The sequence below is a fragment of the Simochromis diagramma genome, unplaced genomic scaffold, assembly GCF_900408965.1.
Source record: "Simochromis diagramma unplaced genomic scaffold, fSimDia1.1 OVJJ01000131.1, whole genome shotgun sequence".
Lineage (NCBI taxonomy): Eukaryota > Metazoa > Chordata > Actinopteri > Cichliformes > Cichlidae > Simochromis > Simochromis diagramma.
In genome coordinates this window covers 5,488,693-5,503,329 of record NW_024387200.1, presented here as the reverse complement: position 1 = coordinate 5,503,329, position 14,637 = coordinate 5,488,693, and the positions used below count along the sequence as shown (strand labels likewise).

At 39.2% G+C, this 14,637-nt stretch overlaps 1 protein-coding gene across 1 annotated transcript; it reads right to left on the bottom strand.

Moving 5' to 3' along the window:
- Window positions 1-8,342: 8,342 nt before the first annotated feature.
- On the bottom strand, window positions 8,343-13,688 carry lipg (lipase, endothelial). The gene is made up of 10 exons (XM_040050895.1): window positions 13,354-13,688; window positions 12,251-12,441; window positions 11,863-12,042; window positions 11,017-11,128; window positions 10,706-10,924; window positions 10,350-10,592; window positions 10,022-10,142; window positions 9,358-9,585; window positions 9,157-9,261; window positions 8,343-9,047 (listed from the first exon to the last, which is right to left on the bottom strand). Exons 1-10 carry the CDS (start codon window positions 13,442-13,444, stop codon window positions 9,035-9,037), a joined length of 1,503 nt encoding a protein of 500 aa, XP_039906829.1. The 5' UTR covers window positions 13,445-13,688; the 3' UTR covers window positions 8,343-9,034.
- Between the last annotated feature and the right edge of the window lie 949 nt (window positions 13,689-14,637).

Sequence of the window (14,637 nt, the reverse complement as noted above, 5' to 3'; positions counted from 1 at the left end):
TGTATTTAACACATGTGCCTCATGCTTTAAAGTTAAGTGTAACTATATAGTGTAGAAACTACATGATAAGCAGAGAGGGTAGATTAAATTGTTTATATCATGTTTGAGTGAAGTAAGTCAATAATATAGCAATGTTAAATCTCGCGACACCGCACGGTATTTCAGTTTCGCGCGCTTTGGATCGTGGTTTCAGGAAGGCATCCCCCTCAGTCAAGTCGAGCAGCCTCCTCTACTTTTCTTGGTAAATAAATTTGGTGGTTGTTACATTAAAAAAGTCTAACTTGTAATTTGAACACAATAATTTCATGTTTCTATGAACCTAATTAAATCATGAAGGATCTGTACGAAATTCAACAACTTAATTTGTTCTTGTTTAGATTACATGATACAATCTAGTAAGAGTTTTCCCCTGCAACCAGGATAAAGATAGGAGGATTAGCTGTTGTAGATCCATTTGATTTTTATAGTAACCAGACTGAAGATTTTGCTGAACATTATGTAATATGAAGACAACATGCAGTATTTAAGTGACCAAATAGTACTGGGGTAAAAGCTATTGAATAGTGTTGAAATAAAATGACAAAATTGTGAAGGATTAAAATATTCCAAGAGCTCAACTTACTTCATCTAAACATGTTTCAATCGCGTTTTATGAACACAAAATGCACAGGTTTGTGAATACGAAAAAGTTATATTGATTTAACTCAGTTGTTTAAGTTTCTGCCAAAGCAAAACATTTGTGTACAACCAATGTCCACTATTGAATTAAGTAAATCCAACATGGCCTTTTTTTCATTGTAGGATCATGGTAATAACTGCACATTGTTTATTTAGTAACTCATCATCTGAGAGGGCAGTGAGGACACAAGTCCAGCTGTGTTGGAGCTCTGCATTAGGACAATGACCCGAAGCCTAACCTGACCATCTTAGTCCGTTTCCGTTTCATATAACTGATGAGTGATGATTCCAGAAATATGTACTGCTCAAAAACAGTTAAGGGAATACTCTGACAATCTAACCTTGACTTCTGGTGGGATTTAAAATAGAGCACTCTGAGGATAGATTATTTTGGTATCCACTGGCCATTGTTATGGGATTTTGTTCTTAACAAACTATAACATGCATGGCAGAAAGATTGTCAACTTGATTATTTTGTTCTTCAAAATCCAATTACTGATTTGAGTGTTCTCTTAATTGTTTGCATATATTTTTTTTTACTACAAATCTGATTACAGAATGGTTTTAGCTAAAATACACAATGGGACTGAATTGTTGAGGAGCCAAAATATTATATCAAGCAAGAGATGGACATTTAAAGTCTCATCAGTTCCTGAAAAGGAAAAGAGTGCTGTTAAAAGAAGTGATGATGCAGCACAAAATGCCACTTCACAATTTAGTTTAGATGTGCTGCTGGTATTAAATAAAAAGTGAGCATATACTATAAAGTACTGGTCAAAATCCTTGAGCCATGTATTTTTTCTTAAAAAATGGGAAATAGTTGCAAACATATATCGAAACATCTGCAAACATGAAAACACAGTACATGAGGCAATAACAGAGTTTGCACAAATGTAACAAGCTTAAAAGTCAATATTTGGTATGACGACCATAATTCCATCAATTTTCACAAGCTCTCCATGTGCACCTGACTGAATTACATCTCCAAACAGTAGATAGATCAGTTGAAGGGCCACATGCAGCTTTTAAGCTTTGTGTCAGGTATTTGCTGGATTATTTCCTATTTCTTAAGGACATGACTTTGCACATAATACAAGTGTTCCCCACTTGTCCAGTTTGCAAAAATTGTTTAAGGACACACTGCACTGCAGCTAATAGCTGTAGGGAAATCAATTTGCTGGTGCAAAAATACTATTAGAAACAAAATATAAAGAAATGGTGGATGGCTCAAGACTTTTGCAAATTTTGTATTTTAAAAAAGTAATATCTTATTTTTACAAATTGGTTATTCTGATTTTAATCAGCCAGGCCATGTCACAATCCTGGGTCTGTTGACCCAGCGTTTTGAATTTTAGTTTATTTTGATGTTTTTGGTTTATGGTTAAGTCCTTTAGGTTTTCTGAGTTCATTCTGTTATGCCCAAGTTGCCACTATAGTTTCTTAGATTCCGCTTGTGTCTTCTACCCCTGTGTTTAATTTTCCCTTGCCTGTTATGTGTTTCATGTCTGGGTGTCTTATATTGTCGAGTTTGTGTTGTCATGTCTGGGTTCCATGCTGTTTCCTGTTTTATTGTGAAAGTCCCTGTCCTGTGTGCAGTGTCTAGTTTTGCTTCCCCTTGTCTCGTTGGGTCTGATTTGTCCCAGCTATGTTCCCACCTGTTCCCTATCCCCTTATTATCTTTCTGTGTACTTAAGTCCTCTGTCCTCCTTTGTTCAGTGTCAAATCGTCTGTTGTCTTTTGTGCTATGTCTCCATGTACAAGGTGTCTTTGTAGCCACACCAGGTTTCATGTTTAGGGTTTTGTGTATCTTTAGATTCCTCAGTTTAGATTGTTTATCCTCGTCTTTGCTTGCCTTATGCGTTATTTTGTATTTTTGCATCAGGGACATTAAACGGCTCCCTTTTTGCAAATTCAAGTTTTTGTTCCATGTTCCTTCGTGTCTGCATTTTGGGTCCACTATTCATTATTCATACAGTCTGCTTTGGCACACTGTGACAGGATGAAAATTTGAACATTTATGATTACTGTGAAACTTTCCAGGTTTTCCCTGGTCTTTCTCACACCACTTCTCAAAAATTACATCTTGAAACGTATTTGATATATGAAGCTAAAATTTCTTTGTACCATAACATTTTTATATAAATTGGAGATGGTTTCATGGGGAAAGCTCTCAAAAGTGGACAGAATGATCCAAATAAGATTCGAATGGTGTGCAACTCACTTTTATTTGAAATTAATGAGTGTAAAAACATCTTAAAAAAGAGTAAAATGATCCTGGAGATAAAACCTGCCCACATAAATTTACCGAGAATCCCTTGAAATCACAGTTGACTAATAACCCTCAAAACGCTCTTGGTCTGTCACAACATGGCATAACGGTGCTGATGCCACCCACACATGCTCAATTACTAGAAGGAGACTTGTGGAAAATTCCCCCCATCACACCAGCCCCATCCTACACACACACACACATATCAACATAGGGACCAGGGTATATAATTACAGCCTCTTAAACAAACTTGTTATGTACCTGCAAAGCATAAACACTGAACTTAAACCATGTAGCCTCTGGGTGCTCAGGCAATTTATGATAGGCTAATGACAGTCATAGTGGGTGGCACCTTCCCACCCACAAACAACACTTTCCTCTTGTATGTGAACACATTTTTCCATCTGACGTCAATATATTTAGCATGTGCACAACACACACCACTGTCCATGGGCAAAACAATAAATACAGCAAGAAGACGATTTTGGGGAAAGTAGCTTTGTACTTATTGTCACCAGAATTCTGCTGACTGTCATAATGCTCTAAACTGGAACCAAGCAAGATCACATTTATTACTGAAGGAGAATAAGAAGAAGGAGAAAGAAGTAAAAACACTTTATTTACCACAAAAGTTGGGAAATTACTGTTTTACAAAATTTTATACATAAAAAAAATCATCCGATAAATCTCAATGAAAACAATTTACAAATATTTGCGTTCTCTTCCAGCATTAAAGATATGATCATATGAAGTCCTGTACAGTCCTGTGAAGAACACCACTGCATGTTAATTTGAAAGTAAGTAGAAGCCGGTTGCTGTGCCACATTGCTCCTTGCACTATAAAAGCAGAGGTTTTTGCACTTTGCTGGTCTGGAGCATTCATGTATGACAATACTGCAACATTCCTGGGAGTGGACATTCCATCAAATTTGTTGTTTTTAAATACTAGCAGCTAAATGACAGTAAGTTTCTGTAAAAATAATTTACAGCAACTTTTCTGCAATATCATTTACATCAAAAAGTGTTGCTGTTAATTCATTTACAGTGAGGTTTTTGTAAATAAAATTACAGCAGCCATTATCGTAATGCTAATAACCATGTCAATAACTTTGACATTAAACATGTCGATCCTAGTATCTACTACTGTAACCTGAAGATGGCACTAAATGCAAAAAACCAAAGGTCATTAAAATCATAAAAGACAACCTAAAGTCTGGACCGCAGTCTTCATAATCCACCTCATAACTACAGTGTCTATGTCACCATAGAAACAAAGATGGTAACGATCTAACACAAATCAGCTTTGTTGTGTTTGCAGTGTCACTTCAGAATGTCAGCTTTCTTCAGGTCAACTGGCAGCAAAAACATAAACAAAAAAAGAGTTATTTGTGTTGTACATTTCAGCAACTTTGTCCATAACCTCTTCTTGAGACACAGTAAGGTAATTGTTATCTTTCTGGGGTTGATCTGGGATTTGGTTCAGGGATATCAGAGTTCATTGTCTCTGTGAACCTGCAAGAACACTGTAACAAGAAAAGGGGTTAAAAGCAGTTCAAAAAGTTGCAATGAATTCCCAGTCACAGCTTCCCCTCATTGCTTAGTCAGCCAGAGGGCTGTTGTGGGAAAATAAAATTTAGCCTATTTCATAACAAACAAACAAAAAAAAGTGTCTTTCATACAAGGCAGCAGCTGTAATCAAGTAAATATCCCTCCATCTTCACTTCACTTTGTTGTATTATGGCCAAAAGTGAAAATAAACTGCAAGTTTGTCACAGGTAAAGTAAAGAATATTTTATGGCTGTCTAATCTAGTTTAACCTGCCAGCCTTTTATAATAGCATCTTCAATGTGTAGATAATTACTTGTTCGGAGATGGTACAGCTTTAGGCCCAACTTCACCAACTTTGTAACATCTCCTAGAAAATGTAGCAGATGTCTTCCTTGGAAACAGAGTTAGTACATGTGACCTCAGAGTGCTTTCCGCTCATGCCAGGCTGGCTTGCCAAAACCACTGAGCCGTCAGCACACTTTGTACTGTAAACCCAGAGAGGTCAACATTCATTTCTGCTCAAAGTGTCTCTAATTGACCACTGTGATGTCATTGAACGCCCTAGAAACAAGGTTAAAGTGGTTCCTCCCTCCTGGCTATAGGATCGTGTGAGGTGAACTCCCCCGCTTCCCGCCACCACTCTGTGCTATTGATCGCACTGCAGTTACTGGTATAGTGCCAGCAACATAACATGTGGCAATGTACGCACAGCCACCCTTTAATCTGCAAGGCACGTGGCTCCAGGGCAACCAACAACACAGGACAGCTCATGTTGTGTTGCTGGGAGAAACTACAGAACCACTGCTTGCAGGACCTTGCAATAAAAATATTTAGATTTAGATTTTCCAGGACATGCACAAATGAATTACAGCTGGACTGCAAATGTAGGACAGGTTTGCCTAAAACCTATTTTAATCACATTTCTGCTTCAGAGACCAGGCCCCATTTAAACAAGCATACAATATGGCGAAATATAAACACATACATAAAGCATGTGGTCTGTGGCTGATTATTCATCTTGTTCTGCTATTTCTTGTTGAGTCTTTTAATTTCATGACAGTAGAACAGCTTTGTATTTAAAAATGACGTGAAATTTGGAAGAGATTCCCCCAAATCCCGCTGACTTTGGTAATCCTCTGACTTTACGTTCAAGGTTATGAGTGACAGTTTTTAATAGTTAGAGAGTGGATAAACACAAACTTGGTGCATACATTGATGTTCTCATCCAAATGTCGGGAAACATGCCAACATGCTTAATAAGGTGTTCACTGACATAACATTAACCACTGGTACCACTGTCACTGTGATCATGCTTGGTTATATTTCTGCACTTTTGAAGAAACCAGCTTGATATCTGTCACTGCTTAGATGTGACAGATATCAAACCCAGAGAGGGTTTAATATCTGTCACAGCATAATGTGCTTAGCTGCCAAGCACATTATTTTGTTTTGGTGTAGAGGAGAAAAGGTGTATGAGGAAAAGAAAAGCAAATTTTCATTTTTCATTTTCTCGCTACTTTAACCAGTTAAAGTGGCTTTGTGAGGTAGTATGTAATCTGCCTGTATGCTTATTTGGAAGGCCATGACCGATGTCAAATAGCTGTGGGGAAGCTGTGTCTGAATGTTTCTGTAACTTATACTTTGTGGAAACAGTATGGATCCAGAACTTTTTCTCAATAGTCCTGTATAAAGTCTCAAAAACATCATTGCAAAACACTCACTGCATGGAAGCGGCTTATTGGGAGTTTCGTGTTCTGAGAATAATGGTTTCAGTTTTGTAAGTGGAAAATCCCCTGAATTGTGGTATTTATTTGACGATATCGGGTACAAGCACGCTAACGTTAAATACATTTCATGGAAATTGTAAACACTTGATACTTTCAGAAACAGCATCTACAGACAAAGATGATAAACTTCAAAGAAAAAGACAATTTCTTTTTTGCTAGTTGGCACGTGCATACACTCACAAGTGCATTATATGGTAGCAGATTCACTTTTCAAAATGACTTTCGTTTGCAAATTTCTCATAACGATGGGTCGTGCAGGAGTTTCAAATGTGCGTGCGAAGTACTTGTTTCGATGCCTTAATCCAAACATGAACAGAAAATATCTGGATTAACAAAACATCAAAGAGAATCCTCAGGTTCAATTGTTTTAAAACTTCTATATCATGGGTTGTTATGGCTCCACCATGGTGATGGTGTGATGGTGAAAATTGGCGGACACAAAATGACAAAACTGACAGTTTTTTATCATTAAATTAAATAAAACTTAAATAAAAATTAAATAAAACACATCAGTTTACAAAACACCAAGAAAGCAGAAGTTTAACCGCTGCAAGGTTTGTTTGGCATTTTATATTTAACCATCAGAGGTTTTGAAAATGTTCTGTCTGTACTGAGGTTAAGATTCCTTTGCATTTTCATCATTTCTGAATAAGTCAAGATGCCAATAAGTTCCAGTTATAGAAAAGACATGTTTCAGACAGTGACTAAAAGCTAAAGGCTATGGCTTGCTTTCCATTCTGGAGGCAGACGACATTAATGGCATTAAAATACCCTATGACTATGAAACTGGAGTGAGTCACTGAAACAATATTGTGTGGTCAGCTTAGCGTGGTGGTAAAACCAGCTTCGTGCCTTTAACCACAGACATTTTCTGAGCAGATGTTTGTTTGTCTTGGTGAAAATGGGTCAGCAGAGTTGTACACAGGCAAAAGTAACCACTGAAGATAGCAATCAGACAGCAGAACAGGAAAACAATTAAAACTTTGACAGAGATAGGAAGTCTTGATATAGATTATACGTAAATAGCTGCCAGACAGCAGCGACGATCACAAGGACCCATCTCACGTTACATACAGCACATCTGAAGGCATTACTAGACCTAGAAATCTTCAAGTACACTATTTCACACACATCTGTCAGCTTATTACACTCTTTTCCCATGTTTAGTCAAGGCAACCGAGTGATATCAAGGGTCTAAATGCATTCAAAGAATTTCAGTGAAACATCACAGGATAGCAGTTGTGACGTAGATGTTTGTGAAGGAGTAATATGAGGGGAAAAAAGTGAGTGAGTGTGTTTGTGTTTGGGGTGGGTGGGGGGTTCTGCTCCAGTAAATGGATGTCTCATTAAAGACTGGGAAAGCTTGTGGAAGGAACACATCCAGATGGATATTAACTGCGTGTTGTGTTACAGCAGAATAAAGTGAGTCAACATGTATACAAGAAACAAAAAAAAAAAAAATTTCTGCTCAGCTCAACCTATGCCATGGTTGAACCATGCCACTGTATGCTATGAACCATGAAGTGTCATAGGTTTTCCTGTTTATTCAGAAACTATAGCTTAGAGGAAGCAATGCTGACATTTCTCCTGACATCTTTCAAGACCTGAGAAAAAACAAATTTCACAAGCAGAACAGAAATCAGAGTGTACTACACTGCAAATTTACCCCATGACATTTAGCCATTTCCTTCTAGTTTCTCAGAATAGCATCAAACTCCTTTTATAATGAAAGGTGTTCAGCTTATATTTCAAATATAAAGTGCATCCTCACAGGAGGTAACAGGCGCGCTTGAAGTTCAAGCATCAGTTGCAGTGTGAGCTGTAAAAGCATGTTCTCACAAGTAGTAGTGGAGTCATTTTCAGAAAACATTCACTTTCAGAGTTCTCCTAAAGTTGAGTAATACAGAAATTTCACATGAACGTGACAGTGTGACAAATACACATGCTCTGATTACTGAAAAATCAAAGTGAATCTTCAGGTTAAATAGTTTCATCTTCTATGTTGTGAGTAGGCCACAACACCGATTTAATCTTGAAATGATGGACAAGGCACAAGCTGCTACAAACAAAGTGTGAATTTATTTCTCCAAAAGAAACAAATGTATTTACATTATGTACAGACACATCCCCTCAAAAGTAAGTCACATACAGTAACTACACACAAAAGCACAGAAAGGTAGGATCCAATAAGACTGACATCTCCTTCAATTAAACAGTGTATCAGTAATCTCTTTCAGCAGAAAGGCACACTTCACAGGTACAAACACGCACATATTAATACACAAATACTGCATCTCGAAGAAACTCATTCAACATGCGTTCCATTATGGGGTGTGCTCTGATAAATAAGGTTGTCTTGCAGTGCTTTCATTTTTTCATAAATAAATATTTTAAAAATTGTACAGTACAGTGACTATAACGGCTGGTGTGTCCACTGGCAGAAATCTCTACTTCACTAGTCCACACAGAGGAACTTTCTGTAACTTCTCAGGCAACCCACACAGTTGAGAGTGCCACCACTTCCAGGCTGTGCACCATTTTGCAGCCGCCGCATGCTGAGAGAAACCCATCGTTCTTATTTTCAGAAGTCAGTGGAAACCTTCCACTAGAGCTGAAGCCCCCCGCCCACTTCCCCCTTTCACCACGTGCTGATTAAGCCCAAGTGCTCAAATACAGAGGGCACGGCTTCTTCCTGATTCATGTTGGATTCCCCCATGGTGATGGTGCATTGGTTGTTGGGAGAGCTGAATTGTTACATGGGCACCCTGTTGATCAGAAAGAGCAGAATAATTACATACACCATAAACACAACTTTAAGTTACAGGACCAGGTAATGATCAATTTGAATTTTTCCAGTTTTTCAACTTTTCATACCGTTTTTTCGGTTTCGCATCCCAGCCATCAGGGCATTTAACAAAATTTATATATCCCCCTGGAGAGATTTCTGTTTTTGAAGAGTCTTCGGCACAGAAAGCATACCTGTAACACCACAAAGCATCAGTCAGTGTCTGAACAGATTAAAATTAATTCTGCACCATTAAGACTGGCAACTGCAGTTTTGACCCTTCAGCTCACTTTTTCTGTGATTCTCCAGCTTTCACACGCATCCGACGAACTTCAAGCACAGGTTTGGAAGGGTTGGCGTTCCGGCCCCAGAAATTCTTCTTGATGTTTTTCCACATAGAGCTCCAGGAGTCGGATTCTCCTTCCCAACTCAGACGGATCCTGAGCACTTCACCGATCTCTTCCTCGGCAAAAACCAGGAAGGTGTTTGTCATGTTCAGACCAATGGTGTTATCGCGGCTGCACAAATAGTAAGAAATTTGTTTAAAAAAAAAAAAATAACACGTTAAAAGGAAGCTGTGTTCAAGTCCACCATTTTTTAACATCAAGCATTTGCAACTAAAGTAGACATCTAAAATAAACAGTCTTCAGAGAGCTGTCATATTGCCCTGGCACGCTTGTATATTTATGAAAACTGCTGTTCGCTTCAGTCTGCCACCAAATTTGTTGTACAGCCCAAGACCACTTTGAAAAAAAATTCAGAACAAGCACTCGAGTTGAACATTCTAAATGTATAGAAATAATCTGCTTGTTTCTCAGTACAACATTCAGTCAAAAACAACTACCACACAGCATACAGAAGGACTGTAACTAAGCCGTTAGCAATTTACACATCATGTTGAGACATTGTGAAAGAAGACTGGTTTGGCAGGAAGGGTTTAGGTTTTGAACTTACACGTCAACAAACATATCAGCTGTGTCCTTGTGCTCGCCATACAACTTGACATTGAAGGTGGGATCAGCATTATCAGACTGTTTTTTGTTGAACACGTGCATCTTCATCTGGTAGTGGTAGCCTTGAACAAAAAGCAAGAGTTAATACTTGATCTAGTGTAGGAGTGTGTACAGTAGTAGTTTACACTGCAACTGTAAAATCATAAAACAAGTTAGATATAGAGGTTAAAGATATGAAAACAGATTGGGTTATAGTACTTGCTTATCACTTTTGCTCTAGGAAGTACACGTCATAACATTTCACACATTTCATTCTTCTTGTATCTCACCTGCGAAAGGTGTGTCAGCCCGGGTTTTCAGATACATTTTACTGTTACGCCTCTTGCGCATTTTTGTGGCATTGTAGCCAATTTTGTTGCAGCGGTTTTTGCGACAGCTCAGGCAGATTCCCTTCTTGAAGCGGTCGGGCCCAGTGCACTGGAAGGCATAGCTCAGGTGCTCCTTGTTCATCAGAGAGTCCACAAACAAGTGCACAGCGCGCTCGTGTTCACACTTCATCACCTCCATGAAATCTAGAAAAGTTGAGTATAGTAGATTATAGTTTAAAGGTCAGTAGGATTTTTTTTCTTTTTTTTTTTTTAAACATAGGGGATGCATGCAAAAGTAAAGACTTTCAGCCACTTACTTCCTGCCACTGCCAGCACGTCCCCAAGTCCACAGCCCGGCTGCACGTCACCGCCATTAGGATAGATATCAATGTCCCCAATTGGCTGCTGGATTCCAATGCTCACACCCAAAGCCTCCCGAGTGTATGTGTGCAGAACATCCACAAAGTCGGCATCATCTGGTGAGAGGCGCTTCTCCTTCTCCACGCCCTCAAACATCGGTCCTGCTGGGTCTAGACCTATGAAGAACAAAGATTAGAAAGGTCAAGCAAATGAGGCAACCCTCAAATTAAAGGGCTATTTTTTCTGGCTCATATTGCTTCCAACTTACCAGTGATTCTGCCAATGGTCCCTCGTACATGCATTCCTGCGTAGCCTGCCACATGAGCACCTAAACTATAACCAATCAGGTGGACATTCTCCAGAGGGAGCTGGTGCTCATCCTGTTTCAGGAAACAATAAAAAAAAAAAATATATAAAGATGTCAGCTGCTGCCACAGTGGCCTACAATGGACAGAGCCTGGATTTCAGCCAATGATGAGTTGTGCCTGCAGCTGAGCCAGGCTCAGTTAACCCAAACAGAATCCACTGATAGTTCCTTCCATGGAGCAGCGCCTCCACCATCTGTCTCAGTGACACTCTTTGTCTACATTTACAACTACATGGCAGGATGCCTGAACGCTTTCTGAATTGCCTTTTATTTACTGATAAAATTTTGTAACAGTCCCACTGAATGGGAATTGTTGTCTTTGCCTTAGAAGTGCTAAATGCACTGATCTTATTTGGAAATTGGGAAAACGAACCATACAAAAAAGGTACTCAAAGCAAAAAAACAAAACAAGTATATTACGCTAAAAAAACAAAACAAAATTTCAGAAATGGAGCAACCACGTTGTACTATATCAGAAGCACAATGTTACACTTTAAGGCTGTGATGAAAGCCATTTATACATCAGTTCTGCAAATGAAGCCATTTTGCCTTTGATAAAGTTATGCACGAGTGCACCTTGGTGTTCACTGGGATGTTACAATTAAGTAGTTGCACATCAGTTTTCACTTTCTATAGTTTAAAAAAAAGAAAAGGCTGAATAGAAACCCACTGAAGCATTACTAATATTTGAATGTTTAGTTTTGGTACTCTGGGTGGGTGGGAGCTTCTTTAAATTACTATACATACCTGAAGCCAGTTGAGCAGCGCTGCAATATCAAGGCCAACACCATAAGTGTGGTTGACTGCATCAGGGTATAGCTGCTGGGCCCTTGATATCCAATCAACAATCACCACGTTGGCTTCACTTTCACGTTGCATTAATGCAGAGACGAGCTTGTGCATCCAGTGTTCAAACATCCCGCTCATCTAAGAGGAAAGGACAGCAGAAGTCAATCATTGGTCAGACTGTTAACTATGTAAGCATCTTTCTGCTACCTCCAACAATAAACAGTTAAAACATTTAAGTTTGCTTCACTCTGAAGTCAAGAAAGTGACCTAGGAAGCCAAAGAAATCAACCTAAACTACACAGAGATGCTTATTAACAGATAGATATAAATTATCATTCATATGTACCGTCCAGCCATGGATGATGAAGATGGTCTTGGCTGTAGCATTGAAGCCACATTTCTCTAGACAGTCATTCTTGCCAGTTTTCAGGTAGCAGCCCTCCTGCTCCAGATCTAAGCTCTTTCTCATGTTGTACTTGATGATGCCAGCAACAGAGTGGCTGTCTGTTGACAAGTCATTCTGCCCACTGTCTTCACCTGAGGAGAAAAATGCACAATAATAAATGTAAAAATTGACTGTTTATATTGTCTTTATTTTCAGCCTTTAGGGGCTGAAAAACAAAATAAACCTGCTTTTGCTGCCAAGATCTGCTCTTGAACAACGGTTAGGTGCAAGCTGGACTCAAGAAGCAGTAAAGTCATCGCTATGCTTCTTCAGTTCATCTTTTTCACAAATCTGCAGCTACAGCTCATAATTATGCCACAACTTAGCATACCTGTCTCAAGCCTGAGATTAAAACGCCTGGTGAAAGAAGCTGACTGTTTCCAAGTTTAAAAATAATTGCAGCAGTGCTTGATTTTAAAGATGTACAGTCCGAATTGGTTTTGAATAGGACTTTTAATTTAGTCTCATTGTGTTACGCTCTTAATGAACCGAATGAAGTCTGGTTTACCCTCGCAGCAAGTAAAGATCAGTTTTAGTTATATCGCACATCTGTGTCAAGGAACCTCACAGTGTGCTCAACATGAACCCAACGCCCCAATGGGCCACACAGACCAAAATGATCTCAGCTGAGCTGGGTAATAAAAACGATCTCGTGAAGTCTGCAGTAAAACGCGGATTCAGCAGGACATCCTTCCAAGGGCAGCGCACAGACGTGGCGTTGTGTCCCGGCTCTACTTGAAGACTCCTTCCAAAAAGGACACGTCGTCCTCGTGTCCTTTAAATCCATTCCAGTTTTTCTGCTTTGCTCTGCCCACCACACTTGTTCACATGTGTAATTTAGTCTAAAAATGACGCGCATTAATCAAGCGGGACGTGGGAGAATTTTAGGGTTTTCTCAGGCGTATGATGTATACCCCGCTGTATGCTAGACGTGAGGTTTTCACCCTCTGCCTTTATTTTAGAGAGCAATTAGCGAATGAATAGACAAAAAAGCCATTTCTTACCTTTAAGAACGGCGTTTTCCTCAGTTGCTGATGAAAAAAGCGGATAAGCACATAGTAGGAAAATCCTGATTAAAACGCTTTTATGATTCATTTCTCAGCCACAAATGAGTGTGGACGAAATGGAAGCTTTCTTAGGATATAAAATGTTTTTGGTAGTACTGCCGGCAACGAGGTGCGCTGGTGAGCGATTGAAATTCAGTGGTAACAAAAGAGCCGGTGGTGCGTTTTCGTGTGCGCCTGTTAAGAACCGGCTCCAGAAATGTGTAAGCTGTGAATGAAGCGTGTCATTACAGTTTTAAATAGTTTCTCCTTTCGGTCATCTGATCATCGGCTGATCTATGGCGGATCTTATTGGTCAAGCCCCCATTTGTTTACGTTGAGGGCGTGGAAAGGTTGAATGAATCGTAGTAGCCTATCTCACTTTAACCCTTAAAGGGTTAAGGCGTCAGACGCAATTAATTGCTTTGTATTGGTCTGAAGATCATACAATTCGTGTCTTTGTTTTCTTACCGGACAGATGAGGGTAAAAATAGGCAACATATGACAAAAGACGCGAAATGAATATGCAGACAAAAATTCAAGAAAACTCCAAGACACCCAAAGAGAATGCGAAAAATACGCTTTCTTTTTTTCCCTTTTTTTAAAATTTTTTATTATTTTTTATGTTTTGCTCATCCAGAGAGCGCTTCAAATAGAAATGTTCCAGGAATCCAGGAGGCGCTACTTCTCAAAAAAGAAACAAGCAAACAAACAAAAACCAAAAAACTATTGAACGCTGAAAGACGCACTGAAAGGAGAGGGCGTTTTTACAATACCAACATTAAAAACAATCCAGTCATAAGAAAGAATATCCAATGGGAGCTCTTATATGAATATTTAAAAGGCTGCTGGTTGTATGGAGAAGGAAGGGGTCTCGCTCCCGCTGCCTGGCATGCTGCCAAATCATCAGCTTAGCTCGCAAACCAGTTTCAGTTGATGAGACGAAGAATGGGTGCACTCACGCAAAGGTCCCTGTTAAAGTGACACCACTGTTTTTTGTGTGCACACATCACCAGCTGGAAGTGTCATCTGCTACCCCAACAGCTTTTACGCATCTCTGCAAATAGTTACAGCGCAATTTCTTATGTTTTATTTTGCTTTTTTCACTACCTATACTTCACTACCTATACTATAACTACACAGATCCTATCTGTCTATCTATCTGTCTGTCTGTCTGTCTAAGATGTCACTGCGTGTGTAATCGATCACATCGTGCAATCAAATGAGGGTACACACAGTACAGCT